At 35.7% G+C, this 26095-nt stretch overlaps 1 protein-coding gene across 10 annotated transcripts in view; it reads left to right on the top strand.

Annotated features, from left to right (window-relative positions):
* CASK (calcium/calmodulin dependent serine protein kinase) overlaps positions 1-26095 on the top strand; it is a 354245-nt gene that overhangs the window by 264600 nt on the left and 63550 nt on the right. For all 10 annotated transcript variants that reach the window (XM_057717512.1, XM_057717505.1, XM_057717507.1 and 7 more), the window contains one exon: positions 9620-9741. In XM_057717512.1, coding sequence (XP_057573495.1) covers positions 9620-9741 — 122 coding nt within the window. The remainder of the gene's footprint in view (positions 1-9619; positions 9742-26095) is intronic.

Consider the following 26095-nt stretch of genomic DNA (forward strand, 5'->3'; position numbering starts at 1 on the left):
AAAGAAATGGGAAGAGAGCAGGATGGTCCTTGCAACAGCTTCATGGACCTAATCTTTAAAATTGCCCTTTAATATTTACCTCTGCTTAACAAGAGTTTAATGAGCTCTTAAGTATTCCTCTCTGTGAAGAGGTGGATTTTTCTTTTAGGGAAAGGAATTGTCTATGGTTATGCTTATTTTCTATTAAATACATTTTTATTGCCTTATTTTTTTCTATTTTTTTAGTATAGTCTCTAAATAATATAGTTGAAATAGTTTCTGATTACAGTACTTGCTTTTTAAAAAAAGAAATTTCTCACACTGTCTTGCGGGTAGCCTGCAAGCCCTCAAAATTAGTTATTCACAATTTTGCATACATTGCTTCCCTTTCCTGTAGTCTGACCCTATGTCTTTTTTTATTGTTAAGTTTCTGGATCTTAATGATCTTGCGAGCAGTCTATATCTTCATTTGATGTGCTAAATGTCTCTAAAATATTTTTAAGCTGCTATCGATAAAATTGTTATGCAGTGAATGTATTTGATTACATACCCTAAATGAAGAGGAAATTTGTATATAGTCAGATGTCAGACAAAGGAAATTTTTGAAGAAAATTCTAATGTTTTCCTAAATTTCAGTGGCTATCAGGAATTATTCATACGTTCCTAAAATTAATTTTTGATACTAGGCCATTTAATGGGAGGCATTATCTATTATTGTCAGCATTATTTATCAAATATCTGTCTTTGCAAATTTCCTTTGCTGCAACTAACAGTAATGGTTGTATGGTTAGTTTCAGAAAGCCTATTATATTTTATCTAGACTCATAAAAGGGCTTTACACTTTCACAAATTAACACATCTATATTTTCATTTTTCAGTGCATTTTTATTTTTAATATTTTCATTCATTTTTAAGCCTAAATTCTTCTCTAATTCTAGTCCTTTAATTCTCCATCATTTATTTTAAGTTCCCAATATTATCCATTCCACTATCTCTCTGTTTAAATTTGCATGGGTTTGTTTTACAGTACAAAACATAAAGCACTTTTCATCTTTACCTGAAAGTTCTTCTAGAAAGCCTATGTCAAAAAGAGAAAAGTGATCATAAAGCATGTGCTTGTAGGGCAGGGGTGAGGGGGTGGGGAAGGAGGGCTTAGAGAGAGAGAACAATGTAAGGTCACCAACTGTCCTTTCTTGAGATAAACTGTTTTCCATCTTTAGATAATGCCTTTTCTATTCTTTCTATGAAATTATAATAAATGGTAGCTTGTTAAATTTTTTTCTTAATGACCTTGCTTGACAAAATTAAAAGTTGGCAATCCTGTTTTGCTCCCCCTCCCAAATTCTATTCAAAATCATAATTTTAATTTTTAAAAAATAATTTAACAGAGCCTTTCATTAACAGTGGAAAGAAATAATTTAAAACAAATCAGTTTGTCATCTAAAGAAGAGTTTAACATGTTTAGGTATGCTGTTTACATTGTAAAATAATTTTTATATAAGATATTTTTTTCCTAGTTTGATTATTGAAATTAGTCCATTATACATTCTCTAGAATTTGTTAGGTTTAATTTTCAGATAAACAGTGTACTGTTGCTTTGTTACATAACAAGTCAAAGTGAAAATACTCTGTTCTTGCATTTCAAATCAAAGAAGTCAGAGTCAGAACCCAGGGGATTTTCTCATGGAACACAAGGGCTCACTTTGGGCTCAGCTAAGAGACCATGCTTCTTGTGGCTCATCTACTGGGCCCAGCTGTGGCTTGATAACCTGCTTGCTCTAAAATCATACTGTTTGTTGTTTGTCCATATGCTGCCTTCCTCCTAGGACTTCTAGCAGCAGAAAGTAGGTATCCCTTTGTTTTCCTCTAAGGTTTATCTTTTATGCAAAAGTGTTTGGCTTTGCATGGTTCATAATCAGCTTGACTTTTTCCTTGGCTGTTTCTGTTTAGATGTTTATTTATGAATTTTAACACTGCTTGACCATACAATAAAAACTTGGATATATTGATTTCCTGAAGCATTGTTGTACGAATAATACTAACTTCTTACTTCTTTCATAAGAGGAAAAAGAGGCAGTGTTAAAATTTAAGTGCACTTAATATTATCTCACATCTGAATTTCAAGCACAAGTACGTTAATTCTGGGGAAAGGCTAACAATTTATTTTATAGTTTGCTTTCAAGAAAACTTTCAGGGTAAGTGAATGTTCCTTTAACAGTTACATAATCTATCAGCGGTTTTTGTTTCTCTCTGTTACTGACTCTATTTTTAGTTTATTGATTTGGAGCTGTGAACTAAACTCCTGGATTCATGTCTCTTAACAACTTCTGCCATGAGAAAGAACATTTATAAAGAATAATATAATGGCTAGATTTTCATTACAAGGGGATATAATTTGAGTGTGTGAGAATAGTGAAGTCAAAAGTATTTAAGAAATTATATATACACAAATGAGTATTAGTAAAACTAAGGCAATCTAAATGAGATGGGTGGATTGTATCAATGTCAGTGTTCTGGTTGTGATATTATACTATATTTTATAAAAAGTTACCAGTGGGGAAACTGAACAAAGTATACAAGGGATATTTGTATTATTTCTTACAACTGCATATAAATCTATGATTATCTCAATAATAATTTCTATTAAAATAATAGAATAAATCTTTACTTCAGCATTGTGCTTACTGGGGGGAAGTATATAAGAGACAAAGATTAAATAGAAAATCTGGGTGCTAATAATTAAATTCATTGTCACACTTTCTGGCATTAATTACTTATAGCTCAAATTGCAGCCAATTTAATATAAAAATCTCATATAAAAATCTCACAGTATGTTAGCTATCTGTGCTCTCTAATGAATAACCTCAAAACAGCACTTAACAGTTCACAGTTTCTATTGGTCAGCAATGTGGGCGTGGCTTAGCTGAGTACCCCTGGCTCAAGATCTCTCATGACACTGCAGTCAAGATGTCATCCAGAGCTGTGATCTCATCTGAAGGCCCAACTGTAGGGGGAATCCTCTTCTACGCTCACTCACATGGTTGTTGATAGGCTTCAGTTCCTCACAGACTGTTGGGCCTCTCCATAGGGCTGCTCACAGCCTAGAAGCTTGCTTCCCCTGGCACAGATGATCAAAGAGAGAGGGCAAAAGTAAGAGAGAGCACCCAAGACAGAAGCCACAGTTCTTATATAACCTAATACCAGAAGTGACATCCTATCACTTCTGCCCTGTTCTGTTACAAGTGAGTTAATAGGTCCAGCCTACACTCCAGGGAAAGGATTGATTATATAAGGATGTGAATACCAGGAGTCAGGGATCTTGGGGGCCATCTCAGAGGCTGCCCACTGTGTACAAGTTAATGACTATTGACATGTAAGACACTTCCCATCTGTAACTGTTTTTGTTTCTCCAGATTTAGTACCCCTTTCCTTTTTTCCTTTTTTTTTTTTTAATCAGCAGACCTGTTGTGTCACTTGGGAATGAAAGCATCTTGGAGGTCTCAAGTAGTGCTTTTCTTAGTTGTAAAGCCTTATATAAATGGGCACTGAACAACTAGCAGAATGTTATTTAAAGTACTTTGACAAATTTGTGCCCAACAATGTTGCTGTTTGGAAACATAGGTTGTTTTAACAAGTATAATGGCATTAGAATTATGGTATCTGTACTCTGACAGAATACACTTGCAGAGTTTTTACTTTTAACTAATAGATTTAAGGCATCTGCACTATAATCTATACATAAAGGACCTAAAACATTTATCACCATGCGTAAGTCTTCATAACTTGAATTGGATATAGCACAGATGCTTAAGTCCAAAATAAAATTTTCATTACAGGATTCACTCTTGCTTATAACTTGACTGATAACCAGAATTTGCTTTGTACAGTGGGAACAAAAGCTGTTGTCCTGGGGTAGGGGTAGGGGGAAGAGGTTGACTGCAAAGGGACAAGAAGGAACTTTTGTGGAGTGATAAAAATGGACACCTAAACTGATGAATTTTAACTTAATTCTACCTTAGTAAGCACATTTTTTTTAATGCTACTGTGCTTGCAAGGAGGGGCTTTGATTGAGTGGGTGATATGAATGTGTGTATACCAATTCAGTGTTATATAAATAAGACTGCTAATGTAATAGGAAGTAGAGGTTATTGATAACTCTTCAAGAGAAACTAGACTAGACTGAGATGCTGAATTTGCTCAGTGATATTTGGTTTTATAGGTATACATATAATTTTTTAAATATACACATACAAATCTTAGTTGCTAAAATAACTGCATACATGGGTGTATGGAGTTTATCAGATGTATGCAGTGTATACATTTATCAAAACTCATTGAATGGTACACTTAAGATTTGTGTATTTCACTCTATGTAAATTTTACCTGAGAGAGAGAGAGAAGTACTAAAATCTATGCTGATATGTTTAGAGGTGAAGTGTACTGATGTTGACCACTCTGCCACTTATTTTGAGATGAATGAAAAATAAGATGATATGTGGATAGATATGTGATACAGCAAATATCACAAACTGTTAATTGTAGAATCTAGGTGGTGAGTACAGTTCTGTCTACTTTCCATATGTTTGAAACTTTTCATAGTAAAGCTAGGGGGAAATAGTTTTAAGACAGACTCAACCTACTTTGACACTGAGAACGTTTTAGTTTAAACATTCTATTTATCTTTCTTTCTTCCTTTCAGGTTATTTTTACTCAGTCAACTTTTTTGTGAGACTTTTCCACTCTTATAACGAAACTGTTCTAGACTCAGAGTTTTATTGACCTTTAAAGCATATTTCTCTTTAAAGAAATCGACTCAGAAAACATTTTTAAAACAGTTAACATATTTATGCTTTTGATTATTATTTCATAACAGTAGCAGAAAACTTTTGAGAAAGTATCAATGGGATTCTTGGGAAAAGTAGAAATGTTCAAAGTTAAAATGTGTGATTATCAACCTAATTTTTAGATACAAACTTGATTACCAAATGAATTATGGAAAAGTTAAAGCAAAATACTATTCTGGAGACAGGGCTTGATTACTTTCTAAAAAATTTATCATTGTGAAAGTTTGGACCAAGGCCTAAGAAAATAAACCTTATATGGTAAACAAAATTCAGATTAAAAAGAGAATAGAAGTTGGACATCATCTCATTACCAAATGCAGATTATTCAGGTGTGTTGCTGAGGGTAAAACATGGTTTCAGGAGGGGCCAGTCTGTAGTGGAAGGATTAGGTGTTAGAGACCTGGATTCTAAGACTCTCTTCTAACTCACTGCTGTGGCCCCGCCGTCATTTAACCCCAACGAGCCTCTGATTTTTCAAATACAAAAACACCTGTCTACAGGACGGGGTTATTGTGGAATCACATAAGATAATAAGTGTAAAAAGCACTTTGGAAATTATAAACTGTTACACAAATATAAGTATTAAAATAATTTTCATCATGACTTTGAGGAAACTGCTATAAAATAAACTTTTCTGTGGTTACATATTTCTCATCATAATATCTTATTTTCAATTCTTCAGAATTTGCTCAAAAAACAATAATTTTAATCGAACCTATTTACTGTGTCTTTTTGTACAAAACACTCTGCAAAATGCAGCCTGGAATACAAAAGTGAATAGGATACCTACAGTCCTGCCTTCAGATAAGTTGCCCTCTGAGATGAACTTATGTACTATTTATTGATTGTTTTTTTTTTTCAAGTTAGTTACAAGTTCATTCAGAGGTTTTATAGAAAAAATATCCTCTTCAGTTTTTGAGAAAAGTGAATAGTTCTTTCAGATATGACAGTATTGATCAACAAAATAAATGCTAGTAACAGCTTAAGAGCCTGTGTGTATAGTGTTGTTGTGTTGTACTAATTATTACTACTGCCTCTGTGTTTAAAACAATAGCAGTGAAGAAGCCCCAGAAATGTCTTTGTGTACATTTATATTTTATAATGAACTGAAAAATTATGAGATTTTTACATGGGCTTGGTGTTGAACTGCAGATAACAATTGTACACATCTGTGAGACGTGGTTCTGCTGGTCATACTCAAAGAAATAACGAAACTTAGAAGAGGTGTCAGCAGGACATGTTAAAATGATCAAGGGTAAAAAAGATTTTGAGGTTAGACCAAAAATATGTGTTAATTCAATGTGAAAAGAAGGAGAAATGGAATAAAAACTATAATTTTCCTAATTACAGAAACTTTAAATTAGGGGTACTTTTCAGAGCTTGAAATAGGCAACTTGAGTACACCTGTGGAAATGCTTCCTTTCATGATTGAAAAACCTATGAAATTAATCACAATTGGGTACAAGATAAGAATATAAATCAGTTCAGAAAAGTTGACAGATCCAAGGAAATTAAATAGACCTGTTGACCTGGTGGATCTTGCTTACTAGAGACACAGGCACATAACAAACACTTAAGAATTGGGAGTTGCTATTATTATTGTTTCTTTAGTACTTAATTAATTCAAGGCATACTTTATGGATGTAATAAAATGAATCAAATATCCACCTGCCTTAAGGACCTTATAGCACAGAAACAAAGAGTGAGCGAATGCAAACATAGGGTAACCCAAGGAGAGTGTTGGTAGGGCACGAATTGCACAGAGCTTTGGGAGTTCACAGACCGACAAATGATACGTCCCTGGTCTGGTGCAGCCAAAATTCCCAGTGGTTAGACTTTCCATCCTAGTATTCGCTAGATACAAGATTGTTTTATTTTAATTTTATAGTATAAACTACTACCTAGATTATATATCAGCATAAGCAATGCTGGATAGAGACAATAAAAACTAGATAAGATTCCACTAAGATAACTAAGTAAAAGTGATAATTAGCTTTCTGTGCTATCTGTTGAATTTTTTTAATATACCCAAACCCCACATTTCATTAGTATTTTTGTTGTTGCAGTTAATCCAGAAGCTTAGAACTAGCTTTAGTAACCTGGCATCATTTAATTTTCCTGTTGATGATATGCTGGGATCAGGGGCTCAGTAGGACATTTGGGACTAATTTCTTTACATCATCTCTTACTTTCCAAGGCTTTTAATAAGGGATTAGAGAGCTGACTTTTACCTAATTTCCAGATTTTTTTTTCCTACTCAGAGCAAAGTAAAAGTCCTGAGAAGAGCAAGTAGAAGGAAGTGGATTAGGTTAATACCTTTTCAGGAATAGCAGGGGAAATGAGGACTGGTTTCTGCCTTGTACCTTTTTTATTCCACTTAGTATCCACTTAATATTTTCAGTGAAAGAATACCAATAGCCTGATATGTGTATTATTCAAAATTTATTCAAAATTTAAAAGTATCCGCAGTCCCATCAACAGATGAATGATCCAACTGTGGTACATCCGTGCCATGGAATACTACCCAAGAATAAAAAGGATTAAACTATTGATACATGCAACAACTTGGATGAATCTCCAGAGAATTATGCTGTCAAAAAAGCCAGTCCCCAAAGGTTACATACTGTATTGTTTCATTTATATAGCATCCTTGAAATGACAAAATTGTGAAAGTGGAGAACAGGTTAGTAGTTGCCAGGGGTTAGGAGGAGGAAGGGCAGGAGGGAAATTATTGCAGTTATAAAAGGGCAACATGAAAGATCGTTGTGCTGATGGAAATATTCTGTAGCTTGACTATATCTATGTCAATATTCTGGTTATGATATATGACAGTTTTAAAAGATGTTACCATTGGGGGAAACTGGGTGAAGGGTACATGAGATCTTTCTGTATTATTTCTTACAACTGCATGTGAATCTACAATTATCTCAAAATAAAGTCAAATTTTTCAAAAATTAGCTACAGTAATTTCCATGTGAATAACCACTTGATGTGTGTCTTAAGCCTCAAATTTTTAACATAATTAAATACTGCAAAAAGCAGTTGCTTATATAGCAACTTTTTTTTTCTATTGTAGAAACCTTAGAACATACGGACAAAAACAGAATGAAGTATAAATAGGAAAATAAACATAACTACTATTATCTTTTTGGTATTTTTCATTCTGTTGGGGTTTTTTTCTGAATTTGTATATATATTTTTTCAGTTATAATTGGGGATATACAGTTTATGTGGTTTTGCATTCTGCTTTCTTGAATTTTATATCATGCAGATTTCTGTCTTTAAAATTCTTCAAAAACAATTTTTATGTGGCTATATATTCCATTACATGAATGTTCTATAATTTATGTAGTCATCCTCTAACTTTTTGATATTTATCCATTTTATATGATAGATATCCTTACACATAAATCTTTTTCTACGTTTCCAATTTTTTCCTTAATGTAGGTTTTTATAAATGGAATTACTGAATCAACGTGCATGAGCGTTTTTAAGGCTCTTTGATATAAATTACCAGATTGCTTTTTGGGTCTTGGATGAAGTCCAAGACCCGAAGTAACTAGAAACAGCGTAGAGTTCCAGAACAGAAAGATTCAAGATTTTTATCTTTATGTAAAACAACCTCAGCACTATTGACATTTTGGACTACATAATTCGTTCTTGCTGGGGAGCCATCCTGTGCATTGTAGGATGTTTAGTAGCATCCCAGGCCTCTACCCACTAGATGACAGTAGCACAACCCATCTCCCCACTCCGACCACCACCACAGTTGTGACAGCCAAACGTGTCTCCAGACATTGCCAAATGTCCCCCTGAGGCACAAAATTGCTGCTGGTTGAAAACTATGGATCTAAGAGTTACATGTGCAGTGAGGCACTTATTGTTAGAATGTCTCTAACACTGTACACTAATGTTCTGAAGTGTAGCCTCTCTGGGTGCTTTTCTTTCTCTGGAGTGTGTATGTGTGTGTTGTCTCCAGAGTAAAATAGGCTAATCATTTCTTAAAGGCTAAGAGACTTTGTTACTACTCGGTATGTATCTCTCCCTGCTGCTGCCTCTCTGGATCCCTGGTTATTAGAGGAAATTTAAAGAAAGTGACTGCACTGCCCTGCAAAAATGATTTCCCCTAGTATCTAACATGGAATTTGGAAGTGTCAGTCAGTATACCTACCCTTTGTCTTTGAAAAAAAAGGGTCCCAGTAGACTGAGAACAACTTGGTTCCCTTGACTTTGTACATAAAGGTAGGAAAAAGAGTGGAGTGGGATTTTTGCTAACTTAAGTTTGAGCCTTAAAAATCCTAAGAAGCCTATTTTGCACAGCAGGAGCTCCCAGTTGAAGGTTTCTCCCTCAGATCTACAGCCGACTTTATCTTCGATTCTTGATGGAATGCACCTGTGTGAAATGGCCACCTATGTTATTTCTGTAATATTTCAAAACATCATGGGGTCATTGGAACCCACACTCTCTTTCTGATGTATTGATACAACTTTCTGCACCCAGATCTTCTAGAAGCTCAGTTATAGTTGATGCGTTTCCTTAATTCAAGTAAGACAAGATTCAATTTACTTTTAAAAATGAAGAACACACAAATACATTGTTAAGGACATAAACTTACTGCAAATACTCTATCCTTAAGTGATATGAAACACATGTAAGTTTATTTTTCAGTAAAGACATGAACCTTTGAAGTTCTGTTTGTTAGTCCACAGTTCTGAAGTGTAAGATTCAGGTTATGAAGGTTACTTTGGCATTGACTTTCTCTACTGGCTGTTTCTTTTCTGTTTGTTCTCCTTAGGAGCAGTCTCACAGGTGCTGGACAGCCTGGAAGAAATTCATGCACTTACAGACTGCAGTGAAAAGGACTTAGATTTTCTGCACAGTGTTTTCCAGGATCAGCATCTTCACACACTACTAGATGTAAGTCTTTCTTTTTATTAAATTTTTTGGGTACACTGAATATTTACCATAACATTTTACTTTATATGAATATCCAAATGTCCATCATAATAGTCCTTTTTCAGTTGCATTCAGTCTGTGAGAAATGTGGGAAGTCATCCATCATAGATTCATAACTGAAATAAAGTACAAATGCAGTATAGCCCAACAAGTCACACTGGAAGAAGTTGTACATTTTATATATGTGCTTCTAATAGAAGAATCCATTGATCTTAGCTGTGATTACCTTTTATTGCTTTTAAACATTGTTTTCAAAGATGCCACCTCCAACATGAGTATAGGAGAGAGAAAAGTAAGTGAGATATTGTGCAATGGACTGTATTCACATACACATTTCATACTTAACGTTGCTGGTTTTCATAAACTCAGTGTCTTCTTAAAACATAAGAATATATTCCATCATTATATATGACAGGCTTCACTGACAGATACAAGGAAAAGTCAGAAGCTGACAGTTCATATTTGCCTTCATTTCAGTCATTAAGTAAAATACCTTTCTTAGAGAACTTAGTTAACTTCAGCAGTGAAAACTTTCTTAGTACGTATTAGTCTACTAGTACATATTAGTCTTTTTACAAGAAAAATCTTCCCTTAATAAGAGATGAATTTTGCTTTGGGATGCCTAGAACTTTTTGGTGCTCACTCTGATTAATCGACCGTATGACACAGATTAAACTGAAGCAAAATTTCCCAGAATGTATTCTACAGAGCATTGCTCTGGGAGATAGTGGTGGGTCTTACCATTTGAGAGTGGGGAGTAGATCTTAAATTTATTGGTTAAATTATTTATTGATTATATGTTTGGAAAATGCTACATTCTTTATTCCCTTCATATGGATTCACAATGGGTGTTAGTATATAGCAACTCTAAGATGTCCTATAGTAAAGAAACCTGATTAACTCTAATAGCTTTTCTCAAACTAATTTGGGCAGAGAACTTTTATTCACAATACTGTCAAATTGGTAAGGACCAGTTTGGGAAAAGCTAAGCTAAGAGTGTCACAGTGTCTTTCACCTTCACACTAAGTGCAGTCATAGGTATCTAACAGTTGCTTCTACCCATAGATTTGGTCAAATCAAATTAATTATCATTTTTTAATTACTTAGGCTTTTTAGTGTATGTGTTAATTCAGGACTAACTGCTACAGCATGCAATCCTAAAATTTTAGTGACTTAATGGAATAGAAGTTTATTTCTTGCTCACATCACAGATGAAAAGGGGAGGAGCAGGAAGAGTCTCTTCCACAGTGGCATTCAGGGATCCAGGCTTCTTCTACTTTGTGATTCTGCCATCTCTCAGGGTTTTGGAATCTTCCATTGCATCCTTTGCACCTAGCCAGCAGATGATAGAAAAATGGAGAATTTTGCAGGGTAAAGGTTGAAAGTGGGCTGCATCACACTTGTCCATATTCCATTGGCAAGTACTAGTTACATGCTTACCTACTTGCAAGAGAGCTGGGAAGTGGTTTTTAAATCTACTAGGTGAAATAAGCCAGACAGAGAAAGACAAACACTGCATGGTATCAATTATGTGTTTAATCTTAAAAAAAAAAGTCAAACTCATAGAAACAAAGTGGAATGATGGTTGTCCAGGCTCAGAGGTGGGGGAAATGGGGAGAAGTTGGTAACAGGGTACAAACTTTCAGCTATAAGATAAGTAAGGTCAGAGGATCTAATGTATAGTGTTGTGATTATAGTTGATAACGTATTTTATAATTGAAATTTGCTAAGAGAATAGAACTTAAGTATTCTCATCAAGAAAAAAAGATAAATGTGTGAAGTGATGGATGTGTTAATTAAATTGATTGTGAGAATCCCTTCACAATGTATACATTTATCAAATCATCATGTTGTACACTTTAAATATACTGCAATTGTATTTGTCAATTGTACTTCAGTAAAGCTAAAAAAATGTGCTTTACTGAAATAAGGAAATAGGTTTTCTCTTTAGTGTAATTTATCTTAAGTATTTTGAAGACATTTCAGATTAAGTTTATTTCAAATAACTTGTTACTTTCCTTGGAAACCAAAAAGCCCTTGAAATTCATTCTGTTTTGTGGATAGCTCCTGGCATTCCATTTTCTCCTTCTCCTTCATTGTCATCATTGTTATTGTTAATGTGTTATCTGAATTAGAGTTTGACCTCTTTTCACTGGCTATTTAAATATCTATTATCATTATTTCATATGATGCAGAAAGGGTTTTTTGCTGGTTTTGGTGTGTGTGTTTTTGGCCACACCAAAGCACGGCATGTGGGAGTTCCCCAACCAGGGATCGAACCCACACCCCCTGCATTGGGAGTGCGGAGTCTTAACCACTGGAACACCAGGGAAGTCCCAGATGCAGAAAGTTTTGACAATTGTGAATTTGCCACAGAAGTCATAGCCTTTACTAGAACTAGTAAGTGGGATACTCAAAAGAAGCTGCAGCAGAGCATGGAGATTTGATTTCAGTGCAGTCAGTGGTTGTCATTGCTAAGATTTACTGGCCTTCTTTAGATCAAGGACTTTTTGTCATTTAAAGGCTAAGAGTAGCCCAAATTAGTTTTCAAAGCTGTGTTTTTCTCACTTAATGTAACATGGTATCTGAGCATAGGACATTGCTAGTTTCTACAAGGAGCTGCAGATATTCAGACACAGACTGGACTTTGGAACTGAGCCAGGCCGCCATTTACTCTCCAATGCTAAACTTCTCAGACCTCACTGAAAATAATTATTTTGAATAACTGCTGCATTCTTGAGTAGACATTGTCATAACTTCAGAAGAGATTCATAGATTTTAGTGAGGAAAAACATGTTTAATATACCTTTGGATTTTTATTCATTATTAACTTAAAGAAGTGTCTGTAGTATCAGTATGTGCCCTGTCAGTGCCTCTCGATTTGAAAAGGAGCTGGTGGGCTGACAGTGAGTTGTGCCCAATAAAAAGACACCATGTCTACAGAATTTTGCAGACAAGCACTTACATGTGAAGCCCAGAACTCTCCTGAAATGACTGACTATAAGGCCGGCCCTGGGCAGTGTTGAGATGCATTTGGTTCTAAAGATCCAAACTGAGCCATCCTTCAATGAAAGCTTAATCTAATCATCATAAGTGAGACGATGCCCTCATGATCTACAGCCCTTAAATATGGCTCATTAAGCTTTCGTTTCCGAGTTAACAGGCTGCATTTCAATAGTGTGATCAATGAAGTTCAAATGGCTGCCATTTAGAGAAATCTAACCATTAAAAAAAAATGTTTCAATACTTCAGTATTTATGGTATGCATTAAACAAAGGATCATGGTATGACCAACACTTGAGAAGAAGCTTTTCAAACTTTGACCATTCATTCTTCTCTCTTCTAGTGTTCCATATCCCATGCTTGAATTTGGATTGTTTTGTTTTGCAGAATCACTGTTGGTTCCTTTTCAAGGATTCCAATTAGTGACACCTAGTGGCCTAGTTTTGTGGACCATGGCTTGATTGTTACTTAATCTCACTGAGCTATTTCATGAAATGTCTTTATTATATTTAAATAATTCCTATTCATTCAGTAACACTAAAAATCGCTAAGTTTGCAGCCATAATTTTTCAGCTGACAAACAAGATTAAGTTACCACAGAAGATAAAAGATTATGTGGTACTTTATTTTTTCTAGTCATGCCTTTAAAATAGTAACAAGCTCAAAATTCAAAGAAATGTTATTAGAATTGGTTTGGAGGAAACAAAACATCTGTCGTATTGAAAGAATTTACATTAAAACAAAAGGAGAAAAACTGTGGTTCCACTGAGGGAGGAAATGCTTTCTGATTTGAATTCTAGTAAAACACATCTAGTATAATCTGTAGTTAGAAATAGATCCAGAATGTCTAAATATTTGCTATTCAGCCAGTTCCACCTGGTACACATATGCTGCTTCTCATTTTGTGGGAAGAAATAAAGAGGCTTGAGGAGGAACTGTGCTTGGTCCAGCTTGTTCCGATATGTCTGCTTTCAAAAATTGAAAGCACTGGTACAGTGATGGTCTGTATATGAAATATATAGATCAAGTTTTAGTAAAATACAATTTGGAGTGTGTTTGCCGAAGCTGCCACAAATGGAGTGGCTTAAGATAACAACTTATTCTCTTATAGTTCTGGAGGCTGTAAGTCTTAAATCAGGTGTCAGCAGAGCCATGCTCCCTCCAAGGCTCCAGGGAAGAATCCCTCTTTGCTTCTTCCAGCTCTGGTAGTTGCGTGCAGTCCTCAGTGTTCTTTGGCTTGTAGCTGCATTACTCCAGTCTCTGCCTCGGTCTCCACATGGTGTTCTCCTCTGTATGTGTGTGATTCTGTTCGATATGTCTTCACATGGCTTTCTTATAAGGACACCCGTCATTGGATTTAGGGCCCACTCTAATCCAGTATGACCTCATCTTAGTTAATTACATCTGCAAAAACCCCATTTCCAAATAAGGTCACATTCTGAGATTCCGGGTAGACATGAATTTTGAGGGGACAATATTCAGCCTAGTACAGCATAGAAAACTAATTTTGCCCAGAGCTGATTTTTCAAGTATGAGTGCAGATTACAAAAATCAAATCTAAAATAATGAAATGATACCCTACACTGTTGTTCATTAATTAGGCTTTCTTGGGAATTGGTGTTAAAGTGTAATTATGTCTTTTACTAATATTTTGAATCAGTTTTAGAACTTGTATGTGATACGTTGGATGGTGAGACAATGGATGTGTTTTTGATGGGCTGAAAAATCAAGAGTTTTTTCCAGATAAAAAGTATTTTGCAAATATTATTTGGTGCTGATTCTCAGTTTTATTAAGTTTTTGTAGAAATTTTCCTATTACATAATTAATGTTTATTTTGTAAGTCAACAATGTTACGAAACATTGTTAAATTACACATTTATTTCTCTCTGCCAAACTTTGACAACTAAGTTTTAAACATTCACCCACCATCTGTCATACCTCTGACCAGTTGTTAGCATTTGTTACAGACTGCTGTTTCCATGGTAAATGTGATACCCCACTTAATTAAGATTATTTTTTTGAGAAGTCCTAAAAAGTAATCAGTGATTAGATGAATAAAGCAAAAACTAACTGCAATGGCAACCTGATTTAGCAGTTTTTATATTAATTCATGAGCAATTTTTATAATAGAATATTTTAAAATATTACATTAGAAATAAATTGATGTCCTTAATCCTCCATATTTTATATTATTGACATCTTTATTATGATTTTTTTGCTTTTTAGGGAGAGTTAGAGAGTTTTTCTATCTGATCTGGAGTTAACACTGGAAAACTACAACTCTTGATTTACTATTTTCCTTTTTTTAAGATGATATTAAATTAGTAGTCATATTTGGGAATAGCTTATTTTTAGAACTCAGAAGTTTCCTAAAAGGGAAAAAATGGAACTTCTGCAATAATTTGATGTTTTTGAGTAATTTGGGGTCTGAGGAGTAAGTTGATACAGTGTTAGGTTTGGATGTTTAAATAGGTTACCAGTCAGGAAATGCCAAAGCTAAGTTTCCCATGAATTTATGTAGTCTGGTCGATTTGCACTTATATGTCTGGAATAATAAGGCCTATTTGAGGACCTTCAGAGGCTGAGCTACTGGTACCTTCTCAGGGTCCCATGTACTCTTTTTTTTTTTTTTAATTTATTCATTCATTTATTTATTTATTTTATTGGCTGCATTGGGTCTTTTTTGCTGTGTGCGGGGTTTCTTTAGTTGCGGTGAGTGGGGGCTGCTCTTCGTTGTGGTGCGCGGGCTCCTCATTGCCGTGGCTTCTCTTGTTGCGGAGCATGGGCTCTAGGCGCGTGGGCTTCAGTAGTTGCAGCACATGGGCTCAATAGTTGTGGCTCACTGGCTCTAAAGCATAGGCTCAATAGTTGTGGCGCACTGGCTTAGTTGCTCCGCGGCATGTGGGATCTTCCTGGAGCAGGGATCAAACCCGTGTCCCCTGCATTGGCAGGCAGATTCTTAACCACTGCGCCACCTAGGAAGCCCCCCATGTACTCTTAAAGAGTGAACTTCAGCAAATATGAAACCATCTGGATGGTAGGGCAGTGGTGGTGGCCCTTGTGCTACCTGACTCCTGGGACTGGAGACTGAAGTATCCTGAAGCTTGCTTTGGATATGGGGGTCTCTCATTCCACTGTTTCTAACTGAATGGGCAAAAATTCCCATGTCTATTTCCATCAGAGTATTGAAGTATTAGTGTCAAGAGAAAAGTATCACATGAAACAAAATTCCTAAGATAAAGAGAGCTACAAATATTATATGTCCTGAATATTTTCAGAGTAGTTTTTCTTCATTCTTAACGTAAATATCAATGAACTTAAAGGAAAAGAGAAAAGTGACTAAGAATATGGTCATTTGTTAAGCAGCAATAGAAAACTAATATAACTAGAAACAAAGCAAGGATTGTCCACTATTACCACTTCTATTCAACGTTGTTATGGAGGTTCTGGCCAGTGCAGTAAAGCAAGAAAAAGAAACTCAAGGCATGCAGATTGGAAAAGAGGAAGTAAAATCATAAAATTCGTGTATTTAGAAAATCCTGAGGAAACTACAAAAAATCTACGAGAATAGGCAAGTTTAGCAAGGTTGCAGCATACAAGATCAACATACAAAAATTAACGGTACTTTTATATATGAGCAAGGAATAATGTGAAAACAAAATTTTTAAAATATTCACAATACCATTGAAAAGGATAAAATACTTAATTACACAAAGCTGTAGGACTCATACACTGAATACTACTGTTGCTGAAAGAAAGTAAGGAAGATCTAAATAAATGGAGAGAGATATCATATTGTTGGATTGGAGGATTCAATATTGTTAAGATGGTAGTTTTCTCAATATTGATCTATAGAGTCAGTGCAGTCCTTATCAACATCCCAGCAGAATTTTTTAAATAGAAGTTGACAATCTGATCCTACAATTTATATGGGAATGCCAAAAACAATTTTATAAAAAGAACAAATCTAGAGAACTGACTTCAAAGCTTGTTATAAAACTACTGTAATGAAAATAGTAGGGTGTTGGTGTAAGGATAGACATAAGGATCAGTAGAATAGAGTAGCATTCAGAAATAAGCCCTCATTCATGGCCAACTGATTTTCAACAAAGGTGCCAGGGCAATTCAGTGGGAGAGGATAGTGCTTTTTCAAACATGGTGCTGAGCAATTGGTTATCCATATGCAAAGAAATAAACTTAGACCCTTACCTCACACCATTACACAAAGATTTCCACAAGATGGAAATTATAAGCTTAAAAGTATAAAACTTTTAGAAGAAAATATAGGAGTAAATCTTCATTGCCTTGGGTTAAGCAGTGTTCTAAGATACAACACAAGAGAATGCTTGAGGATGAAGGAAATGTCCTAAAACTGGATTGAGATGATGGTTGTACAGCTGTAGGAATTTACTAAAAGTCATTGAACTGTACACTTACAATGGGCAGATTGTACAGTTTATAAATGATACTCAGTAAAGCTTTTAAAAGTGAAAAAATGAGAAGTAATGTATTTTTATTTAAAAAATTTATTTTACCCTTTTTGCATTATTTTAAGGTAAAGACTGTTGGAAGTTCCTTCCATGTGCTATGAGTTATAGTGTACTATGTCAAATATATTACAAATATCATTTGTAATCCCTCGCTCCCACTATGACAGCAGTTTCCAGTGTCTCCTGGCGTTGTCCCTGTGTCCTAACACCAACCCAGCAATGCCAAGCTGCTTACTCTCTGCAGTGTCCAAAGCCCACTGAAGGGATCATGCCCGTAGATTTCACAAGGTCATTACACTGATTTCCCCATCTCAACATTTAGCTTTACAGCTAAGAATTTACCGTTTATTGACTTGAAAATGCTAAATTTGGTCATTTCCCAAAATTCACACCTTTGTGGCAGATTTTATGTGACAGAATTATCCATTTTTTTGGTCTCTTTACTGTGGTAAAATATACGTAACATAAATATACCACTTTTAGCATTTTTAAGTGTACAATTTGGTGGAATTAGGTACATTCACATTGTTGAGCTACCATCACTACTATCCATCTCCAGAACTTTTTTCGGCTTCTCCAACTGAAACTCTGTACCCATTAAACAGCAACTCACCATTTTCTCCTCTCCTTAATCCCTGGCAGCCACCATTCTACTTTCTGTCTCAAGGAATTTGACTATTGTAGGTTCCTCATATAAGTGAAATCATACCTCATTTGTTCTTTGGTGACTAGCTTATTTCACCTAACATAATGTCCTCAAAGGTTCATCCATGTTGTAGTATGTATCAGAATTTCCTTCCTTTTAAAGACTGAAAAATATTCCATCCTATATATGTACTACATTTTGTCTATCCATTTATCCATTATCAATATTTTATGGTAGACAGTTATATACTAGGAGAAGCCAAGTTCTCCGAACAAAACTGTCCAGTAGTAGGGAATTCAGCCTTAAGGCAATTCTATCTGGTCTCCGAGTTAGCTCCTGTGATATACATCTTTGTGAAAGGAATGTGTGATTTTCACTGAAACTATTATTAACTACAGCAGTCCCTCTCATTCCCTTATTTGTTCAGGTGAGTTATTTCTTAAAACAGTGATTAGAATTTACTGTAAAATACTAAGAATCAGCTTGTCCCCAGTACCAGTGTTTCCCACTGAGTGCCCTTCTCTTTTTATAGCACCATAGTCAACGTTACCAGAAGGCAGAGGAATGTTCAAAAAACCTTCCAAGTGCAACAAGCTATGATTCTTCTTCATGCTGTTCTCAAGGAAAGGGGGGGTTTCCCCCAGAAAGGAATGTGTTATGCTCAGTTGAAGAATGTTCTGTGGGGTTGGCTTGCAGCATTTACATCCAAGAACATAGTTGCTTTCTTCTCTTTGTGATCCTTCGAACATCATCTCATAAAACCACTTCTGCCAAACTATCTTTTTTGTTCTCTTTTAACTTTCCACAACAGAAATTCACTTTTGCTACAGCTACTTGTACAAATGCTTGGTGTTTACTTATACAAAATAATTCATATCCTAAGTCAAAACTTATCGAACTGCCTCAGTAATTAAATATCATATGACAACCTAATGTAAATGTTTTCTTTTAAAGCAGCAAATTAATAATAGGATATTCATTTAATGTAAATATTATTTAACTATTAATGTAGATGCTTCAGAAAAGCACCTTAGGAAATGAGGTTTTAACACTTTTTAAAAAATTTTAGTGGGCTTTTTTAATGGAAAAGAAATTTATATCATAGTGAAATTTCTCACATTTGGGCAAACTTGGATCTAGTATTCAAAAGTGCCCTATTTCATAAGATCTAATTAAAAGCAAAATAAAGCCTGCATGTATCATCTAACGTTGTTTTTCCTCATGTTTTCTTTTGCTTGCTCAAGAATAGGCATTATGATTTGTTTCTTACAAGGCTTCATTTTAGAGTTATATGCCAACTGAAAAAGGCCTAGAGAACAGTCAAGTTAGGTCATCTGAGGCCAGTGTTTGAGTTTCTCAGAAAGAGCTGCCAACTGACCAGAAATCCACCACAGTGGTCTATGTTGTTAGGCCACGACAGTCTTTTTAGATTGAACTAGGAGGTCAAGCAAGTCTTGATTTCTTGGATTCAAAAATAAATCCCTGTAAGAGCAATGTTGTAATGGGATTGAAACAAAAGCAGCTCTGTACACAGAGAAGTAAAACCTAAACCAAACAAAGGCTTCCTTAGGGGTACTTTTGCTGTCAAGATCCAACATATTTTGCAACCCTTTCAGGAAATCTTAAAATGGCCCAGTTATTACTGATTTTTAATTTCCTATTTGCTGTCAGAAGAAAACTTTCATAATGGATTTAGGTAGAGTAGTATATTGCTAGGCCAGCTGCACTCCCTTTTTAAGACCTAAGGATATATATATACCCCATCATGATTTTCTAAAACTTGATCAAAGCTAGCATTCATTGCTATACTCTGAGGCTAAAGCTTTCCTGTGACATCTAACCCAAGGGCTCCAGCAACATTCTTACTGGCCATTAAATACAGTATACAGTCCGTTGCAGAGCCATTTCTTTTTTTTGTTTTTTTTTTTAAACTCTTTACTGGAATGTATTTGCTTTACACTCTTGTACCCGTCTCTGAGGTACACCAAAGTGAATCAACTGCATCTACACACATATCCCCATATCCCCTCCCTCCCGTGACTCCCCCCCACCCTCCCCGTCCTGGCCCTCCAAGGCATCTCCCATGAAGCTGATCTCTTTTTGTTATACAGCAACTTCCCACTAGCTATCTGTTTTACAGCTGGTAATGTAAATATGTCTATGCTACTCTCTCACCTCGTCCCAACTTCCCCTTTGCCCCTCACCCCAGCCCCGTGTCCTCAAGTCCATTCTCTGCTTCTGTATCTCCACTCTTGCCTGTCACTGGGTTCATCAGTACCATTTCTTCAGATTCCATATATGTGTGTTAGCATACAGTATTTGTTTTTCTCTTTCTGGCTTACTTCACTCTGTGTGACAGACTCTAGGTCTATCCACCTCATGACATATAGTTCAATTTCATTCCTTTTTATGGCTGAGTAATATTCCATTGTATATATGTGCCACATCATCTTCATCCACTAATCTGTCAATGGGCATCTAGGTTGTTTCCATGTCCTGGCTATTGTAAATAGTGCTGCAATGAACATTATGCTACTTGTTTCTTTTTGAATCATGCTTTTCTCTGGGTATATGCCCAGTAGTGGGATTACTGGGTCATATGGTAGTTCTATTTTTAGTTTTTTAAGGAACCTCCAAACTGTTTTCCATAGTGGCTGTACCAACTTACAATCCCACCAACAGTGCAGGAGAGTTCCCTTTTTTCCACACCCTCTCCAACATTTATTGTCTCTAGATTTTTTGATGGTGGCCATTCTGACCGGTATGAGGTGAAACCTCATTGTGGCTTTGACTTGCATTTCTCTGATAATTAGTGATGTTGAGCATCTTTTCATGTGTTTGTTGGCCTTCTGTATGTCTTCTTTGGAGAAATGTCTATTTAGGTCTTCTGCCCATTTGTGTATTGGGTTATTTGCTTTTTTGGTATTAAGCTGCATGAGCTGCTTGTATATTTTGGAGATTAATCCTTTGTCTGTTGCTTCGTTGGCAAGTATTTTCTCCCATTCTGAGGGTTGTCTTCTTGTCTTGTTTATGGTATCTTTCGCTGTGCAAAAGCTTTTAAGTTTCATGAGGTCCCATTTGTTTATTCTTGATTTTATTTCCATGATTCTAGGAGGTGGGTCAACAAGGATCTTGCTTTGATGTATGTCATAGAGTGTTCTGCCTATGTTTTCCTTTAGGAGTTTTACAGTGTCTGGCCTTACATGTAGGTCTTGAATCCATTTTGAGTTTATTTTTGTGTATGGTGTTAGGAAGTGTTCTCATTTCATTCTTTGACATGTAGCTGTCCAATTTTCCCAGCACCACTTCTTGAAGAGGCTGTCTTTTTTCCATTGTATATTCTTGCCTCCTTTGTCAAAGATGAGCTGCCCATGTGTGTTTGGGTTTATCTCTGAGTTCTCTATTCTGTTCCATTGATCTTCCTTTCTGTTTTTGTGCCAGTACCATACTGTCTTGATCACTGTGGCCTTATAGTATAGTTTGAAGTCAGGAAGCCTAATTCCACCAACTCCATCTTCCCTTCTCAAGATTGCTTTGGCTATTCGGGGTCTTTTGCATTTCCATACAAATCGTAAGATTTCTTGTTCTAGTTCTGTGAAAAATGCCGTTGGTAATTTGATAGAGATTGCATTGAGCACTAATCGATGAATTTAGTAAAGTAGCAGGATACAAAATTAATGCACAGAAAGCTCTTGCGTTCCTATACACTAACAATGAAAGAACAGAAAGAGAAATTAAGGAAACTCTTCCATTTACCATGCAACAAAAAGAATAAAATACCTAGGAATAAATCTGCCTAAGGAGGCAAAAAACCTGTATGCAGAAAACTATAAGACACTGATGAAAGAACGCATAGCCATTTCTAATTCAAGTTGCCCAGTGTAAACCGGGCGGTAGTGTTGGTAGCAGCCCTGAACCTTTCTCTAGGAAAAATCTAAATTCCAAGTTAGGACTCCTGCTACTTTATTACCATCACTAGATTTGTGGATTTGATACACTTTTCTTTTTCAGGTAAGAAGCAAATTGAGTTTAAGATTTATAAAATTTAGCTATTTGCCTGTTTTCTAAAGTTAGCACATAGTACAAATTGTGGAGGATAATGTACAAATAATGAACATACACTCTTCAAATGAATAGAGTACATTATCTCCATCCAGATGGAGAGTCATCTGCATGACTAATCTTTGAGTGCTTTCTTCAATTATTTTAATTGACTTGATTTCTAGAAATTTTACAGATTATAAACTTTCAGACAAAACAATTTTTAGTGCTGATAGAATAGCCATTTTTATCCTGTAAGAGAATAATGCCCTAGGTGATTTAGTTTCTTTTTCTGAAACCTAATATCCCAATGATGCATAATCATTCTTAGATTTGTGAGATGGACAGATTAATTGTAGCTCCTTAAATATTTTAAAATGCCATTTAAATTTTGTAGTGTGTTTCTTTCACACTTAACATTTCCCATCACACATTCTTTAGGCCACTGTTAAATATACTGCTCTTTTCCAAGTTTGGACTACGTCATTTTTTTAAATTGAAGTCTAGTTGCTGCATAATACTATGTGTTACAGGTATACAATTAGTGAGTCACAATTTTTAAAGGTTATACTCCATAGTTATTATAAAATACTGGCTATGTTCCCTGTGTTGTACAACATATCCTTATAGTTTATTTTATACCCAATAGTTTGTAACTCTTAATCCTCTTCCCCTATATTGCCCCTCTCTGCTTCCCCCTCCCCACTGGTAATCACTAGTTTGTTCTCTATGTCTGTGTGTCTGTTTCTTTTTTGTTACATTCACTAGTTTCACTTTTTAGATTCCACCTATAAGTGATATCATACAGTATTTGTCTTTGTCTGATTTATTTCACTTAGTATAATGCCCTCCAGTTCCATCCATGTTGCTTCAGATGGGAAGATCTCACTCCTTTTTATGGCTGTGTAGTATTCCATCGTGTATATGTATATGTATGTATCTGTATGTACACACACATATATATATCACATCTTCTTTATCCATTCATCTGTTGATAGACACTTAGGTTGCTTCCATAGCTTGGTAATTGTAGATAATGCTGCTGTGAACATTGAGGTGCATGTAGCTTTTCCAATTAGTGTTTTTTTTTTTTTTTAGATATATACTCAGGAATGGAATTGCTGGATCATACGGTAGTTGTGTTTTTAGTTTTCTGAGAAACCTCCATACTGTTTTCCACAGTGGCTGCATCAATTTACATTCCCACCAACAGTGTACGAGGGTTCCCTTTTCTCCACATCCTTGCCAACATTTCTTATTTGTGTTCTTTTTGGTGATAGCCATTCTGACAGGTGTGACGTGATATCTCATTGTGGGTTTTATTTGAATTTCCCTGATGATTAGCGATGCTGAGCATCTTTTCATGTGCCTGTTGGTCGTCGGCATTTCTTCTTAGGAAAAATGTCTATTTGGTTCTTCTGCCCATTTTTGTTAAGAACATATTTTATTGAGATATAATTGACACACAATAAACTGCACATATTTAAAGTTTGATTTTTTTTTCTGATTGGTAATGCATATATGGCAATCCCAATCTCCCAGTTCATCCCACCCCCACCACCCCCACCCACTTTCCCCCCTTGGTGTCCATATGTTTGTTCTCTACATCTGTGTCTCTATTTCTGCCTTGCAAACCAGTTGATCTGTACCATTTTTCTATATTCCACATATATGCATTAATATACGATATTTGTTTTTCTCTTTCTGACTCACTTCACTCTGTATGACAGTCTCTAGGTCCATTCATGTCTCTATAAATGTCCTGATTTCGGTCCTTTTTATGGCTGAGTAATATCCCATTGTACATATGTACCACATCTTCTTTATCCATTCATCTGTTGATGGACATTTAGGTTACTTCCATGACCTGGCTGTTGTAGATAGTGCTGCAATGAACATTGGGGTGCATGTGTCTTTTTGAATTATGGTTTTCTCTGGGTATATGCCCAGCAGTGCGATTGCTGGGTCATATGGTAACTCTATTTTTAGTTTTTCAAGGAACCTCCATACTGTTCTCCATACTGGCTGTATCAATTTACATTTCCTCCAACAGTGCAGGAGGGTTCCCTTTTCTCCACAGCCTCTCCAGCATTTATTGTTTGTAGATTTTCAGATGATGCCCATTCTAACCAGTGTGAAGTGATATCTCATTATAGTTTTGATTTGCATTTCTCTAATAATTATTGATGTTGAGCAGCTTTTCATGGGCCTCTTGGCCATCTGTATGTCTTCTTTGGAGAAATGCCTATTTAGGTCTCCTGCCCATTTTTTGATTGGGTTGTTTGTTTTTTTTTATATATATTGAACTGCCTGAACTGTTTATATATTTTGGAGATTAATCCTTTGTCTGTTGATTCGTTTGCAAGTATTCTCTCCCATTCTGAGGGTTGTCTTTTCATCTTGCTTATAGTTCCCTTTGTTGTGCAAAAGCTTTTAAGTTTTACTAGGTTCCACTTGTTTATTTTTGTTTTTACTTCCATTACTCTAGGAGGTGGGTCAAAAAAATCTTGCTGTGACTTATGTTGAAGAGTGATCTTCCTGTGTGTTCCTCTAGGAGTTTTATAGTGTGTGGACTTACATTTAGGTCTTTAATTCCTTTTGAGTTTATTTTTGTGTATGGTATTAAGGAGTGTTCTAATTTCATTCTTTTACATGTAGCTGTCCAGTTTTCCCAGCACCACTTATTGAAGAGACTGTCTTTTGTCCATTGTATATCCTTGGCTCCTTTGTCATAGATTAGTTGACCATAGTTTATCTCTGAGCTTTCTATCCTGTTCCATTGATCTATAATTCTGTTTTTGTGCCAATACCATATTGTCTTGATTACTGTAGCTTTGTAGTATACTTTGGAGTCAGGGAGTCTGATTCCACCAACTCTGTCTTTCCTTCTCAAGATTGCTTTGGCTATTCGGGGTCTTTTGTGTCGCCATACAAATTTTAGGATTTTTTGTTCTAGTTCTGTAAAAAATGCCATTGGTTATTTGATAGGGATTGCATTGAATCAGTAAATTGCTTTGGGTAGCATAGTCATTTTCACAATGTTGATTCTTCCAGTCCAGGAACATGGTATATTTCTCCATCTGTTTGTGTCATCTTTGATTTCTTTCATTAGTGTCTTATAGTTTTCTGAGTACAGGTCTTTTACCTCCTCGGTTAGGTTTATTCCTAGGTATTTTATTCTTTTTGTTGCACTGGTGAATGGGATTGTTTCCTTAATTTCTCTTTCTGATCTTTCATTGTTAGTGTATAGAAAGGCAAGAGATTTCTGTGTGTTAATTTTGTATCCCACAACTTTACCAAATTCGTTGATTAGCTCAAGTAGTTTTCTGGTGGCATCTGTAGGATTTTCTATGTATAGTATCATGTCATCTGTGAACAGTGACAGTTTTACTTGTTTGCCAGTTTGGATTCCTTTTATTTCTTTTTCTTCTCTGATTGCTGTGGCAAGGACTTCCAAAACTATGTTGAATAGTAGTGGTGAGAGTGGACATCCTTGTCTTGTTCCTGATCTTAGAAGGAATGCTTCCAGTTTTTCACCATGGAGAATGATGTTTGCTGTGGGTTTGTGATATATGGCCTTTATTATGTTGAGGTAGGTTCCCTCTATGCCCACCTTCTGGAGAGTTTTTACCATAAATGGGTGTTGAATTTTGTCAAATGTTTTTCTCCATCTATTGAGATGATCATGTGGTTTTTATCCTTCGGTTTGTTAATATGGTGTATGACATTGATTGATTTGCGTGTATTGAAGAATCCTTGCATTCCAGGGATAAACCCCACTTGATCATGGTGTATGATCCGTTTAATGTGTTCCTGGATTCTATTGGCTAGTATTTTGTTGAGGATTTTTGCATCTAAAGTCATCAGTGATATTGGGTGGGTGGGTGGGTGTGTGTGTGTGTGCGTAGTATCTTTGTCTAGTTTTGGTATCACGGTGATGGTGGCCTCGTAGAATGAGTTTGGGAGTGCTCCTTCCTCTGAAATTTTTTGGAAGAGTTTGAGAAGGATGGGTGTTAGCTCTTCTCTAAATGTTTGATAGAATCCACCTGTGAAGCCATTGGGTCCCCTGCCCATTTTTTAATCAGGTCGTGTTTGGGTTTTGTTTTTGTTTTTGTTTTTTTGATGTTGAGTTGT

This window comes from Hippopotamus amphibius, chromosome X, assembly GCF_030028045.1.
Source record: "Hippopotamus amphibius kiboko isolate mHipAmp2 chromosome X, mHipAmp2.hap2, whole genome shotgun sequence".
In the NCBI taxonomy this organism is placed as follows: domain Eukaryota; kingdom Metazoa; phylum Chordata; class Mammalia; order Artiodactyla; family Hippopotamidae; genus Hippopotamus; species Hippopotamus amphibius.